The sequence below is a fragment of the Armigeres subalbatus genome, chromosome 3 (genome assembly GCF_024139115.2).
Source record: "Armigeres subalbatus isolate Guangzhou_Male chromosome 3, GZ_Asu_2, whole genome shotgun sequence".
In the NCBI taxonomy this organism is placed as follows: Eukaryota; Metazoa; Arthropoda; class Insecta; order Diptera; family Culicidae; genus Armigeres; species Armigeres subalbatus.
This window is the reverse complement of record NC_085141.1, coordinates 361844415-361862171: the sequence shown is the minus strand read 5'-3', so window position 1 is coordinate 361862171 and position 17757 is coordinate 361844415. Positions and strand designations below refer to the sequence as shown.

Here is a 17757-nt window from a genome sequence, read left to right as displayed (position 1 = left end):
GGAACTTGGGTTCCACAGTCGGTTAAACTTTTTATATTAAAAAGTTGCAAAAATAAAACACCATAAAAAAAACGTTTTCTTTCAACATCTATTATAGACACCACCGAAAACATTCCCTGCGCGAAGTGTTGCGACTCAAAGGGGATTTTATCCCATTCGGCGCATTTTACTGATGATGATTTTATTTAACTTTATCCTAGCTAGTGATCCTAGTCAAGTCCTTATCTGCCGTTAAACGCATAATTGTCCCATGTTACGTTTGCTGAAAAAATCCAAACTCGAGTCAATTTGTCCCACTAATTTCAGAATCGAAAGCATCTTGAAATTGAACAAAAATTTTTTGGGTGTTATGAGCGTAGGCAATACTACTTCAGGATATAAAACGAATCGCTACTTATTTAAACGGGTTTCAGTCTCAATGATCAAAAAAAAACTTATTTTTTTCAGTGGGACAAATTCACTCGAGTTTGAGATTTTTCATCAAAGGTAACATGGGACAACTATGCGTAGAACGGCAGTTATGGACACGAGAAACGAGGGAAGATTTTAATTGGATACCCACTAAAAGGGGTACCTATACCCCGTTAGGCATTAGAAATTAGGAGTTCAATGAGTTTTAAGTAGCTCGGATTTTTTTTGTTTCAAGCTTATAGAAAATTTATAATAAATCGTCTGTCAGTTTGCAGGAAAGAATAAAAACCGAATTGTATGTATCTTACGAGAAATGAAACATGAAAAAGCTCAGCGTAGTTAATTATTATTTTCGTTATTATGGAAGCTTTTAGCCCTAGGCTCGTTCACCTTTTAACTTAGCCTATAGTTGATTTTTGTTATAAGCTAATGAATCACCTGCTTTGAGCGTAATTACAGCGGCTCACTAGGAGTTAACTTTCTGAAATTAGTATGGCGAAAGGCATCTAAGGTTCGATTTCTCAAAATTAAGCACCTTTATCGAAAAAATATTTGGTAGGCGTAGTAGCAGACACCTTCCTACATAACCGGTACCAAATAGTTTTTCATGAAAAGTTCCTAATTTTGAGAAAACCCGCCTTAGATGTCTTTAGACAAATTTCTGGCGGTTAACTCATGCTGGCTATTTGCGCATATACGATAGCGCCTGGATGTGGAAGCGGTGAGTAGAAAATCAGCCACTGCCAATAATTCATTGAGAAAATCGAATTTTAAGTAAATTTGAGAGGCCTACCTAATTGCATAAAAATACGTTCACTGTGGTTCACTCTTTCACACCCGCAGGGGGTTGTGTGATTGATCCAGCACCAAGCGAGTCCCAGAGGGTTTATCCAATTTTAAAGTTTTGACTTAAGCACGTTTCTGAATTTAAGCAAGGAGCACACATTTTTTGTCCCGCACTGGCACAAAATGAATCTGGTCATTTGTGCTTATTCTGTGTCTTGAATTACTCGAGAATTGTCGATTCCGACACGTCTCACATGAGACGACCGTGTAATTCAAATGGGAGGAATCGATAATTGTCGCCTCATTCGAAACGCCTCACCTCATACGAGACCCAGATTAGGGGCGATTTTGTCCTAGGCGAAAGTGTAGAAGTGACGAAGCGACCCTTCAATATAAGCTTTGGTGAATTCACGACATCGGAGGAGATCGCCTCGGCCAACGAGAACCAAGGTGGAGTGGTGGCGACAAAGGCGACCATCCGCCTGCGAAGAGGACCGCAAGGGACGCAGATTGCCACGGTGCGGATACCGGCCACCGACGCCAACAAGGTTCTATTATTTTCTAACTGTATATATTATCAAAAGTCCAAGGTCTTCCATAAAGCATAACAAATGAGCAGCTCCGTGCAGTGAACTCAACCACATTTACACGATTACCCAGAAAGATCTACGATTTGTGTCAAATTTTCAGCGCAATCCGCCGGACCGAACAGAGATATTGAAATTATTCACGTTATGGCCAATATTTTTTCCCATTGTGCACCGGTAGTCGATAAGTGCTCCCGCTGCCTCGAAGCGGGACACAAGCCGTGGACTTGCGAAGGGCAAGAAGATGGTCATAAAGCGCACACCTGCGGTAAAGCACCATCGTGTACGCTATGTGCGAGCACGGAAGCAAGAACACAACCACGCCAATGGTGGACCTGTGTGCCCGTTGAGTGGTTATACGAGAAAACCGTGCAAGTAACACAGCTCAACCTCAACCATTGTGCGGCCGCCCAGCAGTTACTGTGTTACACAAGAGCGGAGGGTAATTGTGAAACGGTTCGAACGAATCGCATTCGTTCGAAAGTATCGTTCGTCCATAGACAAGAAGTACCTTTCATTGAAAAGGAATGGAATCGATAATAGGAGTAACGTTCTGCAGTCCAAGTTTAGTCGGTGATTTGCAGTGGAGGGTCGACGACGGTTACACCCACAGTGAACATATGGCTATCCGTTTCAGGATAAGCAGCAAGGCAAGGAGAGAAATTCGAGGTGCTACACCTACAACCCGGGCGTGAAAGGTCGTCCACTTCGACGGTGGTACCTCCAGAGAGGCTATGGGCAAAGATTTTCAAGTACAAGATAGCCCACTCTTCAATATCACATACATGCCACTGGTGAACCATTTTTATTGATACCAGCGCAGCCTGGTGCTGAAAAGTCGGACCATTTTAATGAAAATAATCAAGTTGACCATGATTTTTAATTGTTACTGAAATGTTACTGTTCCCTCATAAACCAATTTGAAATGGTTTTGAATTGGCTTTGTGCCAGATGTAAGCCTCGCCCCGGAAAGAAATGAAAGAAATCTTCGATAGGAGGACCTGGTAAGATCTCGAAGGCTCACCCCCGCTTGCTAGCATCCAAGAACTGATAAGTTCGGATCCGGAAGTGCACATGCGGAACGTTGGAGCGAAGATGAAGCTAAAGAGGGTGTAAACTAGGGATTCTATAATGAGAGATATGCGAAAGCGGCCATTGTAAGCCAATCGAGCATTGAGAACTGTCAAAACGTGAGCCAAATGAACGTTGATATTGTTGCAGATTGAGACGAGGTTGATAGATATTGGCGCTTTGATGTTGCATGAAGAAGAAGAAGCAGAAAGATGATAATCGAAAAAATCTCCACGGGAAACCATACGGAGAAGTTTTTAAAACTCTTCTCAAAAATTCTAAAAGCAATTTAATTAAAAACGGTAAGCAGTACGGGGTTGGACTTTTCTTCTACTGTATAATAAACACAATATTTCTATTCGAAATTTTATTTTCTAATATTACACTTAAAACACAGTTTAAGAAAAGTCCAACCCCGTACTGCTTACGGTTTTTATATATATTGTTTTTAGAATTTTTGCGAAGAGTTTTAAAAACTTCTCCGTATGGTTTCCCGTGGAGATTTTTTCGATTATCATCTTTCTGCTTCTTCTTCTTCATGCAACATCAAAGCGCCAATTGAGATAGATTTTAAGAAAAGTTTCATCGAATTTGTTTTACTTTCGCGAGTAAAAGTAATATAGTTTATGTATCGTGTTTCGCCTGTTTGTATTGCACTTTTATTTTAGTGATAATGCTTATTTAAACACTGTTAGTGGACAGACAAACATAATCCAAAGTGTTATCAAATGCAAAGTCATATACAAGCTTCAACATTTTGCGCTGCGGCAAGTGTTGGAACCCTTTGCTAACAAAAATAACAGCGTTGCTAAATCGTCTAGAAAAGTAAATATTTGCATATCTCTCATTATAGGATCCCTAGTGTAAACCAGAGAAACTCATGCATAGGGATCCTACATTCAGAGATATGCGAAAGCGGCCATCTTGAGCCAATCGAGCATTGAGAGCTGTCAGAATCTGAGCCAAATGAACATTGTTATTGTTGCGGATTGAAAGGTATTGCGATTGTAATGAAAAAGATTTTACGAAAAGTTTTGTCGAAAAAACAATTTGTTTTACATTGGCAAGTTGAAATAGTCTAGTTTATGCATGGTACTTTGTTCATTTGTATTGCACTTTTATTTTAGTGATAATGTACTGTTGGACGTTAGATAACGAAATCTGAAAATGCCATTATACGCAAAGTCATGTTCGAGCTCCAACATTTTGCGCCACGGCAAGTGCTGGCAGCGTTTGTTTACGAAAGTAACAGCGTTGCTAAATCGTCTGGAAAAGTATTCGCACATCTCTTAATATAGGATCCCTACTCATGCAGCATGGGAAGTGAGCTCCCATACACGGTAATCGACTATTGGACACATGCGTTTCTCTCTTGATTTATGCTTGCTCATCCATGAGCCTCAACAGATCCCGAACGACCACATCGATATCGCCCTTCGATTCATAAATATTGTAAAGAAAGAATAAATGTTTAAGACTCATTTGCTGTGTTATTTTTTATATCATCTGGAGATAGCAATTAACGTCTTCTATTGGTTCGCCTACGTTTTGAGTATTGCCTGATTTTCTCAAAATTGCACGCGGCGAACCTTTCATGAAAGGTACCGCCGCGCTTTCTGCACCCCGTTTACTTGATTCTTATGGATGAATAGCATTGCGGTGTATCGTTTGTCGCGGCCGTACCTTTCGACAGTCATTCGCCGCGTGAAGTTTTGTGCAAGTACCCATTTGGGAACATTACAAACGCCGCGCAGTGTATCATATCCAGAAAATCTGACAATATTTGGTCTGTTATATATTCATCAGACGCAAGTCAAAATTGATAATTGGATAGCTGCTCCATGAGCTGACAAAAAGGCTATTACAATAAATTTTATGCATGCCAGTATCATTTTTTTTGTTAGTTGGGAAGTAGAATCCGAAGTACTCACGGTGGCTTGAGATGATTGGGAGGATGACATGACGTTTGTTTTAATTGTTTGACATTTTGTTTTGTTTTAATTGTTGGACGCAACGATGCGCTTCTACGCGTCGATATAGATACAATGATGCGCCTTCAAGCGTGGATTGATAGTTCGACCGCCATCCGTTGGAGCGCTTTTGTCGCGTTCGCCTGATTTTAGCAAGAGTGGGCTATATTGTTAATATATAATATTTGCTATGGGTCTGGAAGAAAACACGGAAAGTTTGAGCGGTGACGAACTGGTTGCGGTTTTGTCTCGAACATGTGACGCGACTATGCCGCGAAAGGCACGGAACGGCAGAGTGTAGCATACTGGTGGAGCAATCAAATTGCGGCAGTTCGAGCTACCTGCGCTTCAGGGCTAGAAGAAGACTACAAAGATCTCGCTCGGCGGAAGTGAGAGAAGAACGCATCGAGATTTTCAAAGCGGCGATGCTGGCCCTAAACAAGGCCATCAAAGAGAACAAGAAAGACTGCTTCAACATACTATGGCAGAACGCCAACTCGAACCCTTGGTAAGACACCTATCGGGTGGTGCACCATAGTGGTGCCAAAACAAGAGGGGCTACTCCCGAGCGATGTCCAACGAGACTGAAGACGATCATCGACGACGACCTGGTCTGGACGGGATCCCGAACTTAGCGTTAAAGGCAGCCATAATGACCAATCCGGACATGTTCAGGTCAGCCATGCAGAGGTGCCTGGTCGAGTGGACATTTCCGGTTATAAGGAAGAGACAGCGTATGGTTACCGAAACCGGACAAGTCATCAGGAGACCCCTCAGCGTACAGACCAATCTGTCTAATACACACGGTAGGGGAGCTACTGGAGAAGTTGATTCAAAACAGGCTGTCGCCGTACATGGAGGAAGCGGGAGGATTATCGTTCGAGCAATTCGGCTTTCGGTCTTTCGGTGCCATCGAATCGGTGGTTGACAATGCAGAGGACGCCATTTAATGCAAGCGACGTGGTATACGTTACTGTGCAGTAATAATACTCGACGTGTGGAATTCATTCAACAATGCGTGCTGGGTTGCGTACTCGTTGCTGTGACTGGGAGTACCGGTAGGGCTGTACAAGATTCTGGGAAGCTACTTCCAGAATCGAGTATTGATCTACGAGACAGACGAGGGCTTAGTTTGCGCCCCCATCACGGCAGGTGCCTCTCATGGATCAATTTTGGGTCCATTACTGTGGAACGTGATGTACGATTGGGGCGCTGTGATTTAAGCTCCCACGAGGAGTCAAGTTAGTGGGATTCGCCGATGACGTTACCATGACCGTGTACGGAGAGTCGATTTGACTGTCTAGGAGATCGAATTAACTGCAACCATCCATGTCTTCATTCCAAGTTTAAAAATCTTTTATTATTCAATAAAATCATTGGTAATAAAGCTTTCTATCTGTGTGTAATTTAAAATTGAATTTAAAAAAACAAAATTAATTACAGAATTTAAATGAGACCCATCTTACCCCGGCATTTTTCGATTGACAGAAACATAGACTTTTACTTTAATGGCTGGCTTACAGATTGTTTTTTATAGATCCAAGTTGAAAAGTTGAATTAAAATGTTTCTGTTTTGAGGCATTTAGAGTTCGCCTTAGGCGACTTATCTCTCCCCATCCTACCCTACTAATACATTTAAGAAGCACCGTGACAAAGACTGCTCCAAAGGCTTAGGAGTTCTTCATCGAATATAAATGTTCGATTACGAAGCATTTGCTGAACCCTATAAACACGAGCGTACATCTTGCTAGTTGATGTTGATTAACCAAATTAACACGATCCTCTTCAATACTGTCGTATTAAGTCATGTCGTTATTCAACGATGCGAAGCGAAGCGAAGGTATTTGTCCAAATAAGTCATTTCCTCATCAGGAATTAAGGCTAAACTTGACAGCAACCTATTCTAGTTCTTAATTTGATGAACGATGCTTGCAATGATCGCCAAAACCATTCATCAATTAATTTATCAACTAGATTATAAGATTAAAAATACTTCACTCTTCCATTTACTTCCGCTATATTTACTTTTGTATCAACAGATACGTATTTCGTTTTCTACTTGTTATGAATAACAAAACACTGAAGAAGTTTTCAAGTAGAAAACGAAATACGTATCTGTTGATACAAAAGTGAATATATCGGAAGTAAGAGTAAAGTATTTTTAACCTTGTAACATTTTTCTCTAAGACGCTCAATATTAATTATTCAACTAGATTATGTTTCTGGCTAGTCTAGTCATGATTCAGATAAATAAATGTTTGGACAAATGTACCACTGCCACTGAAAGGACATCCTTTAAAAATGTTGTTAGACATTTGTAGCGAAAGAACAGGAAAGTAACGACCAGATGTATATTTTAAATGGAAAAACTGCAAGGTAGACGACATATTTATCAAGATGAATGAAGGCATCTCCTCTGTACCTTTTGCGTTAAACCGAGTATTGATAACATTTGCATTTAGCACACTGTCCACAATGACAAACGGAAATTTCTCTACACTGGCAAACATTTCAATGTCTGCATTACATCAAATATTTCAAGTAAACTGTTCTTTTCCCTTTTGCCGAGGGTTTTTATTGGAGGGCGATCAATGCAGCACAAAAGATGTTTTATGCACACCCTACTTCTCCGTACATTTCTTCTGTATCACCAACATTCCGCGCGCACTCACTTATTAATTTGTTTTACTCTAGCGTTATAATAGTTTACAGGTAGGGCTCCGGAAATTCGAACGTAACGTCACGTCCGGTCAGCTTCTTGTACACTGACGTGAAGGTATCGACCTGCAAGAAGAAAAACGAACTCATATTAGTGCTATTACTAAATAATTAAAATGTAATTTGGAATAAAACAAAACGAATGAGAATTTCTCTTTCAGCCCCTAGACTTTGACAAACACAGTAAAGCGGCGGGTGGAGAAATCCTGGAATTTGATCTTAGCATCGTATAGACGAAATGGTTCCTAATGGTGACGAACCAATCCGAATGTAGGAGATGCTGAATAATCAATAATCTAAAATGGCACACAAAAAACGCACCTTGTGTTCAATGGTGGTCTGCTGATTCTTGTCCAGGTGAACCTTGATCAGCTGGGAGCCATCCAGCTTGACACGCATTCGCTTGCCGACGACTTCAGCCGGGAAGACCAGATCCTCCAGGATAGCATCGTAGACGGCGGTCAGGGTACGGGATCGTGGACGCTTCTGCTTGTTGGGGTCACGGCGGCCGCGCTGTGGCTTGGGCAGGATGCGACGTTCACCGATGAACACGACATGCTTACCGGAGAACTTCTTCTCCAGCTCACGGACCAGCCGGGTTTGGACCTTCTGGAAGGCCTTCTGTTTGGGCACCGGGACGTAGATCACAATAGCCTGCAATCATTTAAAAAAGTATAAACATTTGAAGTAAAAACACTGAAGCATTTTATTCTAAAATTCTAAAAACTGCCGAAATCTTTGGCCCTTATTCGCTATACTTTTGAATGGAAGATAGCAGCGATTCGAGCCGGCTCACAGCCGGTAGACGAATTTTGTTTACCTACCTTCTTGCTATTGAACTCGATCTCACGAGCGCGGGTGATGTACAGATCGCGCAACTGTGGCTTCAGGTCAGAGTTCATCTCCAGCTCCAGGATTGCCTGGCCGATCTGACCCTCGAACGCATCGGGCTCGGCACCACCGGCCTTGATCACCTTTGATCCGAAAACCATCTGCAAAGACATCGAAACATACACCACGTAAACAATCAGATCACTTCTACATAGCAGCACAATTTATTGACACTTTCGGCGTCAAGATTCAGAACTATCGCACAGATTTGATGGTATCCGAAATTGGCCTCAATCAGGCTCACTTCATTTTTGTACACAAAACTTCCACCAGGTTATGGAACCTAGCAGTGTCAAAACATCTTTCATTCGCATCTACAACTTGAATTCACGGCGCAAAGTTTGCTTCAATTTTGGTGTATTTTCTACGGAAACCGTCGGAAATTTCGGATCCAATCCATCGTGCGACGGTACAATTATCCTTTCCCCACAAGTTGGCACATATTCTACTGAGAAAACTGCACTTACAGCGAATTTATTTTACGTTCACAGTGAAATGTGTTCACTCGTACATCAAAGATGCCCGGAAAAAGAGCGAGAAAGGAGCGGAATTTGACAGCAGAGCACTGGCACAACAGTTGAGCGGAAGTAGACCTGTCAAAGTTTGCGTTTTTTGACAGATTTTCAGCAACTCCGCGTTTTATACAAGGACAGCTTGATTTTCTGTCCAGCGATCGCTTATGGAAAATACTTGGCTGCGTGCTAAACTTCCCGCATACAAATATTGTCTGTTTCCTTGGTAACAAAACGCGCCGACCATTTTTTAGGCACTATCAAAATCGTCGCCAACATCTTTATTCTAAAATTATGTTAGTTTTATTAGTAAATAATGTCAATCTGCATTAAAAACAGGGCTCAATTTTGGGAAATATTATGGTTCCAGTTGAAAATCGAATTTCGAACTCGCGAAAATCGATTTTACTCGCGTTCAACTTATAGCGCATCATTGCGCAACTAGTTCACATTGTTCGCAACCAGATGCGCTATACAGCGCACCAGATGCGCAGTAATGAAACTTGCGACTGATAGGAGAAAATTAATTGTCGTGAGTTCAAAAATTCGGTTTTGAGCTGCACACATAATAATGTGATTATTGAGTATATAAAATTTTGTTCACAGTTGATTTGACAGATCTTATGGCCATTTCTGCTGGCGACGATTTTGGCGTCAATTTGTTTTGCGACGATTTCAAATCGTCGCGGCCGATAAGGTGGGAAATTGATAATATCAGACTACAGTACGGTTATGGTTAAGTACCATTATCATTATGGTTCAACCTGGAACGTATACCGTTCCAATAATGGTTCGGCTATCGTTTGGATTTATGCGGTTAGTTATTCGCATACAGTGAACGTTCGCTAATTGGGTTTTTTCTAGTTGGGGCGCTTTTTAGTTGGGGGTTCGCTAATTGGGGCGAAACCCAATTAAAAAGCAGCTAAACGTCAGAATGTGATGTCAAAAACGCGTTGACGTTTTGTTTCCGTGTTTGGCGGGATCGATATTTTCTGGCGCGTAAAATTTTCCTTTGTTCAATGCAAAAAGTAAACAACATTGACGCTTGTCAAAACGCCCCAATTATACTAATGACACACTGGTGGTACAAGTACCATGGTACAAGAATCTTGAAATGAGTACCATACCAATTATTGTCTTTATTAAAGATAGTCTTGGAATAATTTTCTTGTTCTCTTGTACCATGGTACAAGTACCACAGGTGTGTCCTTAGTATTAGCACAGATAACAGATATTGAGGCTGGCATTCGATACGTGTGTAAAAATTCGCAACCGTTAATTCGAATGTATTTTAAATTAGAACCGCGTTTGGCAATCGATTGGAGATGGCGCAAGGATCATTGTTATTGAAAATGCAGCCCGAATGCGGCTGTCAAATGCGTTGGCTGCGTTCAATGGTTGTTGATCAGCTGCATCCGTATGTACTGCCGCAATCAGTTGAGTAGATGGCAGTAGTGAGCCAACGTATATCAATTCAAAAGTTTACACAGGATTTTCAATAAAATTTGTTCTAGCCTAAATATCTGTTATCTGTGGTATTAGTGAACGGCATTCGCTAGTTGGGGTGAGGTCGTGCCCCAATTAGCGAACGATCACTGTATAATCATTTAAATACATAGTAGACGCTCGATAACTGCAAGTCATTTAACTGCAATGCTTTTTAACTGCAATTCGATAGTTGCAACAGTTTTGCAGTTATCGGACCGCTAAACTTCAAACTGATATCACAGATAACAGATATTGAGGCTGGCATCCGCTACGTGTGTAAACATCCGCAACTGTTAATTCAAATGTATTTTAAATTGGGACCGAGTTTGGCAATCGATTGGAGATGGCGCAGTTATCATTGTTATTGAAAACGCAGCCCGAATGCGGCTGTCAAATGCATTGGCTGCGTTCGACGGTTGATAATCAGCTGCGTCTGTATGTACTGCCGCAATCTGATGCGTAGATGGCAGTAGTGAGCCAACGTATATCAATTCAAAAGTTTACACAGGATTTTAAAGAAAATTTGTTCTAGCCTAGATATCTGTTATCTGTGCTGATATCAAATTCAATGACAGCTGCATTGCGCTGCACATTGAGATGCACTTTTATTGCATCTGTCGTCGATTGACAACCGTTTGACCGTTTTACCCTGAAGCCGACCCATTTGAGTTTTGACAGATTGATAGTTATTTGGAGCAAAATGGATTTGGCGCCAATTTTCTCGCGAGCAAAGTTTAACCACAGATAACAGATATTGAGGCTGGTGTCCGATACGTGTGTAAACATCCGCAACCGTTAATTCAAATGTATTTTAAATTTGGACCGCGTTTGGCAATCGATTGGAGATGGCGCAAGAATCATTGTTATTGAAAACGCAGCCCGAATGCGGCTGTCAAATGCATTGGCTGCGTTCGACGGTTGTTAATCAGCTGCATCTGTGTGTACTGCCGCAATTAGTTGAGTAGATGGCAGTAGTGGGCCAACGTATATCAATTTAAAAGTTTACACAGGATTTTCAATAAAATTTGTTCTAGCCTAAATATCTGTTATCTGTGGTTTAACTATCGAACTGTCAAATTTAACCATGCTCCGGAGCAGGGTTATTTTTAACCACGGAGAAATAACCATCGAACAGTCAAATTTTAACTAAAAGTTAAACGGCGAACACAACACAAACTGCAATAAAATCAAATTAAACTTAAAAGGGACAGGACGGAAATTATGAAATCCCCCGGAATGGCTGGGTCCAAGACCAACCCTGCAAGACCAACAAAACATCTCTTCGGAAGTAGTGCGCTGGTTTCGCCTAAAGATGCGCTAAACGCATCAACGCATCAACGCATCAATGATTTGACAGATAAAACTTTGGAAGAAAGTTCGGTTCGGAAGTTCCGACTTCCGAATTCTAAGTTGGTGCTACGCCGACAATATTTACTGATTTCACCGAGCCGGTGACATGCGCGGTGTCATCATCATCAATAGACATAGCCCGCTGTCATAATTGAAACACAGTATGAAAAAAAATATAGCCCAGGACATCCTGGCTACGACCTGGCGGTGGGCTTAACAATAGGATGACAATAGCTTGGATTTCACAAACCATATTTTTGCCAGAGACGTTGTTTATAGATAGAGACCCGCGAAGAGTGAAGCCGAAAGTACCAATCGAACTGTACCAAACGAGCAAAGTAAACAAACATTACCAATCGGTACTAAATGCGAGATAAGTATTGTAATCAACATTATATAAATTATGAAAAAGTTTGAAAAGTTAAGTAAATCAAGCTGTTTCCAGAGTTTTCAAAGCAAGTTTAAATATTATATTTGCTGTTGAATATTTGGCAATGGCGCTAAAAAGGCAGGAGGTGAGGTGAGGTGAGGCAAATGAAATAACTGCTCATACTGAGAACCACTTCAAGTTCTCACAATTTTATATGTTGCCAATCACACAGGATTGTTTTTGTCTGCGGGCCGTGAAGCCAGAATTGCTTTTATTCTCTCCGCGTGTCTCTATTAAACAACGTCTCTGTGTTTTGTGTTACGCAATTTTTGTGCAAGGACGCAGCCGTTTAACATAATGAATTAAAACATTGTGATGCCCCTTGTTTGACAGGTCTCTGTTTTTCAACAAACATTAAAAAATATATAAAAAAAAACTCAAGATTTTCTCCTATCAATCGATTAAAAATTATCTTAGATTATATTACATTTTTAGTTATTCATAAGTTGAAATCTAGTCGCAGAAGCACTGCCAAATAACTCGCGAGTGTCGGATAACATGGGTCTACTTACGAACCCATCCATTTCCCAGAAAGCCAAATACTGTAAAGCGCTGATTCGGCACAACACACTGATCTGCTTCTCGTTCTATCTGCTGGGTGTTGGCTACTTTGGACTCCTGCCGGACACGAACTTCAATTCCGGTACGTACTTTTCGGAAAATGCTCTCCTGCCGGGGCTGGTGTATTCGGAGCTCAAGGCGGAAACCGTAAGTCTCGCCAAGACGTATGCCGCGGAGTTGGACCGAGAGCGGGAAAATCACCGGACCGGAATGCCGTATGCTTGGCTGTTGGCGAAGATGCGGAAGATCGGTCTGGAAACGCATACGCATAATTTTACGCTGAATTATCCGCTCGGTGGAGGGAAGGTTTTCAAGGGTAAAAATGTGTATGGGATTTTGCGAGCTCCGAGGATCGGGTCGACGGAGGCGTTCGTGATTTCTGTGCCGTACCGACCACCGGAAACAGTTCACATGGACGTAGCGGCGGGAGTGCCACTGATTTTGGCATTTGCAGATTTTGCACGAAAGCAGAAGTACTGGGCCAAGGATATCATTTTCCTGATAACCGAGCAGGAGCAGCTGGGAATGCAGGCTTGGCTGGAAGCTTATCATGGCTCCGACGACAATCGGGTGTTAAATGCGGGCTCCTTAGACGGGCGGGCTGGAGCGATTCAAGCTGCCATTAATTTGGAAGTTCAGAGTTTTGATGTGGACCATATTAACTTGAAGGTCGAGGGATTGAACGGTCAGCTGCCGAATTTGGATTTACATAATCTGGCACAGAAGCTGTCGCAAAAGAATGGAATTGCGGCGGCTTATCGATTGTCCGCAACTAATCAGAAAAAGCCAATTACCTACGGTGAGAAGCTGCAGAACCTTCTGGCAATGGTGCTGGGTCAGTCGTCGGGGGTTCCAAATGGCAATCATGGGCTGTTCCATCGTTATGGGATCGAGGCTCTGACTCTGGAATGTGTGAAGCGCAACGGAAATCAACGAAACTCGGCTGGAGTAGGAGCGTTGTTGAAGATTGTGGAAGGAATCAGTCGGAGTTTGAATAATTTGCTGGAACGGTTTCATCAGAGCTACTTTTTCTATCTGCTGGTGACGCATGATCGATTCGTGTCCATCGGCGATTACATGCCCAGTTTGGCGCTGATGGTCGGAGCATTGCTGATTAAGTCGTTCATACACTATCTGGGTTTGTATTACTCGGATGATGCTGGTCAGGAAAACACTGGTTCGGAGGAGGATGACGAAACGGAACCACTGGAAAAGCCAAAGCATTCTTATATTTCAGTAGGAATTGTATTGTTATTGGCCCACGGAATAGGGGCTATGACTACGGTTTTGCCGTTTAATGCTGCCCTGAATGGGTACCTTCATGATTCAAATCTTTCGACTCAGTTTAGCCTTTTCGCCATCATGGCGTGCATCTCAGTGTTGGTGCTAATCCTCCCAGGTTTCATCACGTTGGATGCCCTGAATGCCGAAATTCTTCGGATAGCCGTTCTGTTGGAACTGGGAACAGCACTGTTAACAGTAGGAATGCTGAATTTCTCTCTCGGATGGGTACTTTCGGTTGCGATAGTCCCGGTAGTATTGATGTTACAGCCACTTAAACGTGGCTTCACCAGAGGGTATGATCGATTCTTATATGTAGATTGTTTATTTGGAATATTTAAATGAAACCTAATCTTATTTCAGGTTATCACGTATATTATGCATCACAATTCATCCTTTGGTGGTGGTTTATATAGTTCTGTTTTGTGTAACTTGTAATCTATTCCCTGAATTGTCCTTAAAGGAACAAATGAAAAAGGCGATTACTGGAACAATGGACGGAATTACTTATTCTGTTGTTGATTCGATGGTAAGTTCTTTGATATAAATGATTCGCTATATAAGTAACTTCTATTTATTCTTTCAGATCTACGGTAATTGGCTGTTTGATTTGGTGGCGTTAGTCTTGATGCCATCGTGGACCATGCTGTGGGTTTTGATGTTTGTAACAAAACCTTCAAATAATGTTCAAATACAAAAAGCCGAATGCGAATCAGAACTTTTGGAGGAGAAAAAAATACAGCAATAGTTAGGGTAGATTATTCGGAAAATAGCTACCAAAGAACTGAGTCAACAAACGATATCTAAAATTTGATTTGTTGTTATTTGTAAAGAAATATTCAATGGCTTGAGTCATCAACACCATCAAAAACCCTTATTGGGAGAGAGGAATTACTTTGCAGTACCTCCTGTACCCGACTCAAGGCTATAAAATTCAGTCGCATGAATTGATGTTTTGTACATTATCAGAAATTTACAAATGAAGTTATTCGGTTGGAGTATGTTTGAGTAGATTTGTTGACGTAGAAACCGTCGCATATACCTACTCAAAATAATAGATCCGGCATCCGTTAATATAGCAGCAGGATGTGGAAATCAACAAGCTGGAGAACCTTGCACATGAAGCTACCAGATTTCTCGAAACATCATTCGAACATGTGGTTCGCACAGGCGAAAGCTCAGTTCCACCTGACTGGAACCACGCAGTTTCCACTTAGCCTTGCAAACAAAGGCGTAGGGTTCCCAATCCGGAGATAGCGAGTTTGATACTCACTTCGGCGTATGAATTTCTTTTAGGGTGTTTCCATTGTACCTACTTGCTATCCATGCTTGCCCAACACGACACATATTCATGCTATTGGCGGACATAGAAAAGCTGTCAATTAACATACTGACAGAACAGTAATATAAAAAGTAGTACAAATTTCAGTTGGAATGTAGAGCAATTTAAGGATAAAAAGAAAAAGGCTAATGAAGGAGAAGACACAGTTTTGGCACATCGTCGCCAGAGTCGATAATGTGGTCAACTCGTCATCGATGATCATCAAATACCAAGCAGTTCATGATCGGCTCATCACACGTTTCGTGTTATCGCCTCAAGCTCGCGTTGAGCAGCTACTGAGATCTAGCGATTCTCCGGTCGTCACATCTTCCCGCTCGCGGGCAGGGAATCGCAATCGGTTTGTACGTGAATGACAGCATCATAAAGACACTGTTTCAATTACGCATATCGATCTGTATCCGTGCAATCTGCGCCTGACCCCACGCCTCACGAAAACAGTACTCTAACGCGGGATGGAAGTGCTGACGGATGAACCAGATCTACTAGAAGCCGTTCGTTATCCAAACCACACGTTGAAGTGGAGGAAATGATTTGCTTGTTTGTACCATTGCAAATACGGCAGTCGTAATGAACAAGCCCCTTGCAATTCCAATTGCTAAAAAGACTAGATTCGCGTATTCCTGAGGCGGCGCAGGTGAGCGCTTATATTGAAAGTCTTCTTGTTATCGCTAAACCCAGCAGTAGTGCTCCTTTTCGACACTAGCTCGGACGTTTGAATAATTCCTGCATCAAGAGGCGACAAGCAGAGAGGAACTATTCCTTACTAACTACATGCTGCCAATGGAACAAAAAACCAACATAAACGCCAGCTAATATATCTCAGCCGAACTCGGACTAAGATGGCGCTTCAAATCGTGTTTTATGGTGACCGATGTAAGCGGAGTTATCATACTAGCGGATCTTGACTTGAGGCATCGGTCACTTATCGACAGAATGACCAAACGTCGAACTATAGATAGTGTAACCCCAGTAAGATTTATTCACGGTATTTAAGCCGTCAATTTAAACACCCATATCATGACCTCTGTGCCCTAACCAGTCGAATGAAAACATGAAACAAATTTATAAAAAATATGGTCAAATATGGTCAATAGACTGACTCACTATTGCTCGTATTCGCGACGCGAGGACATGATATTCACAGTTTCTCTCTTTTACACTAAATCCATGAGATTGTGAATATGGAAGACATTTTTGTTGAAGCCTCGAACACAGGGTGCAAAATAAAAATTTCTAAATTGGGGACCGTTACGAAATCATGTCAGATTTCAAACGTTAATAGCGACTTTATCTTTTAATGGATTTTTAAGATTTATATATCAATCAATTCGCAAACTTTCCACCAATTCGCTAATTGTATTAAAACTATTGATTACCATCGTCAAACTATTTAAAATTTTAGTTCTTTCACGCCTGGTAAAAATTTCAGAACCAATTAATTCCGTTCATGCATCCCCAACATGGACATCAGTTTGCTTTTTTGCCCACCGCTTCATTTTCCCTGTGCACAAAAAGAGTCGTGTCTTGCGCGAGTCATTTTCGTTCGAGATTTCACGGCGAGCGGACCGCTGGTAGCTGGTAGGTATTAAGTACTTTCAATAGCCGTCTAAGACGAGTTTAGTACTTTGTATTTAATTCCACTACGTTTTGTTATCTTTGCAAATACGTATTTCGACCTCAACTGTGAGGTTGTCTTCAGTGTCTCGTACCTTAATAATAAAGAAAAAAAAGAGCTTGAAATATTTATTTTTTCTACTTTCAACAGGCCAAGTTCCAGTTGGAATGAAGAGACATTGACGCTTTTCCAAATATTGAGCACAATCCAGCAATAAAATTACTTTACAATGTAAAATGGTTACAGACGCTACCGTTTAAAATACTGATCCTGAAAATTACTGGTTTATGCGCCTTAATACCTACACATCCGACGGCGATTGTGGCGGATGGCCACTCAATGCTTAACCACGACGAGCACTACCGAAATCGATGCTGGGACCACAACAACCCGTTGCCCGACGACTGCCGTTGAAGCCGATGAAGAGACCGCTCTCCATGGAATCTTGAACAAAATGGCCCGCGCGCGCGGAAAGCTGCTTTCTTCTATTCAATATAGTGAGCCCGATGCTCAGCCCCTTTGTTAAGAGCTGAGCAGAATGGATACGTTTGCGTACGTTTTGACAGTTTTCTCATGGTAAAACTGTAAAAACGAACGCAAACGTATCCATTCTGCTCAGCTCTTTAATCGTTATGGGTGCAAATTGTATGCGCACTTAATCGGTCTTTTTCAGAAAAAATATAGTTTTATAAAGAAGGTTTTATTTGATGTAGGGTAGAATACGGCATTGGCAGGGTGCGACAG

General features: G+C 41.6%; 2 protein-coding genes across 2 annotated transcripts; one reads left to right on the top strand and one right to left on the bottom strand.

Annotated features, from left to right (window-relative positions):
• Positions 1-7367: 7367 nt before the first annotated feature.
• LOC134226264 (small ribosomal subunit protein eS7) lies at positions 7368-9058 on the bottom strand. Its single transcript, XM_062706924.1, has 4 exons — positions 8902-9058; positions 8368-8535; positions 7865-8197; positions 7368-7609 (listed from the first exon to the last, which is right to left on the bottom strand). Exons 2-4 carry the CDS (start codon positions 8533-8535, stop codon positions 7532-7534), a joined length of 579 nt encoding a protein of 192 aa, XP_062562908.1. The 5' UTR covers positions 8902-9058; the 3' UTR covers positions 7368-7531.
• A 3481-nt stretch (positions 9059-12539) lies between these two features.
• LOC134223414 (glycosylphosphatidylinositol anchor attachment 1 protein) lies at positions 12540-14865 on the top strand. Its single transcript, XM_062702548.1, has 3 exons — positions 12540-14352; positions 14420-14585; positions 14643-14865. The coding sequence occupies exons 1-3, from the start codon at positions 12713-12715 to the stop codon at positions 14802-14804; spliced, it is 1968 nt and encodes a 655-aa protein (XP_062558532.1). The 5' UTR covers positions 12540-12712; the 3' UTR covers positions 14805-14865.
• The last annotated feature ends 2892 nt before the right edge of the window (positions 14866-17757 follow it).

Excerpts from the sequence above, each read along its gene's own strand:
- LOC134226264 (XM_062706924.1), bottom strand. The coding sequence starts at position 8,535 with ATGGTTTTCGGATCAAAGGTGATCAAGGCCGGTGGTGCCGAGCCCGAT. Across the intron at positions 8,198-8,367 it reads TCGAGTTCAATAGCAAGAAG|GCTATTGTGATCTACGTCCC; the intron begins GTAGGTAAACAA and ends AAATGATTGCAG. Across the intron at positions 7,610-7,864 it reads AGACCACCATTGAACACAAG|GTCGATACCTTCACGTCAGT; the intron begins GTGCGTTTTTTG and ends TTCTTCTTGCAG.
- LOC134223414 (XM_062702548.1), top strand. The coding sequence starts at position 12,713 with ATGGGTCTACTTACGAACCCATCCATTTCCCAGAAAGCCAAATACTGT. Across the intron at positions 14,353-14,419 it reads AAACGTGGCTTCACCAGAGG|GTTATCACGTATATTATGCA; the intron begins GTATGATCGATT and ends ATCTTATTTCAG. Across the intron at positions 14,586-14,642 it reads ATTCTGTTGTTGATTCGATG|ATCTACGGTAATTGGCTGTT; the intron begins GTAAGTTCTTTG and ends TTATTCTTTCAG.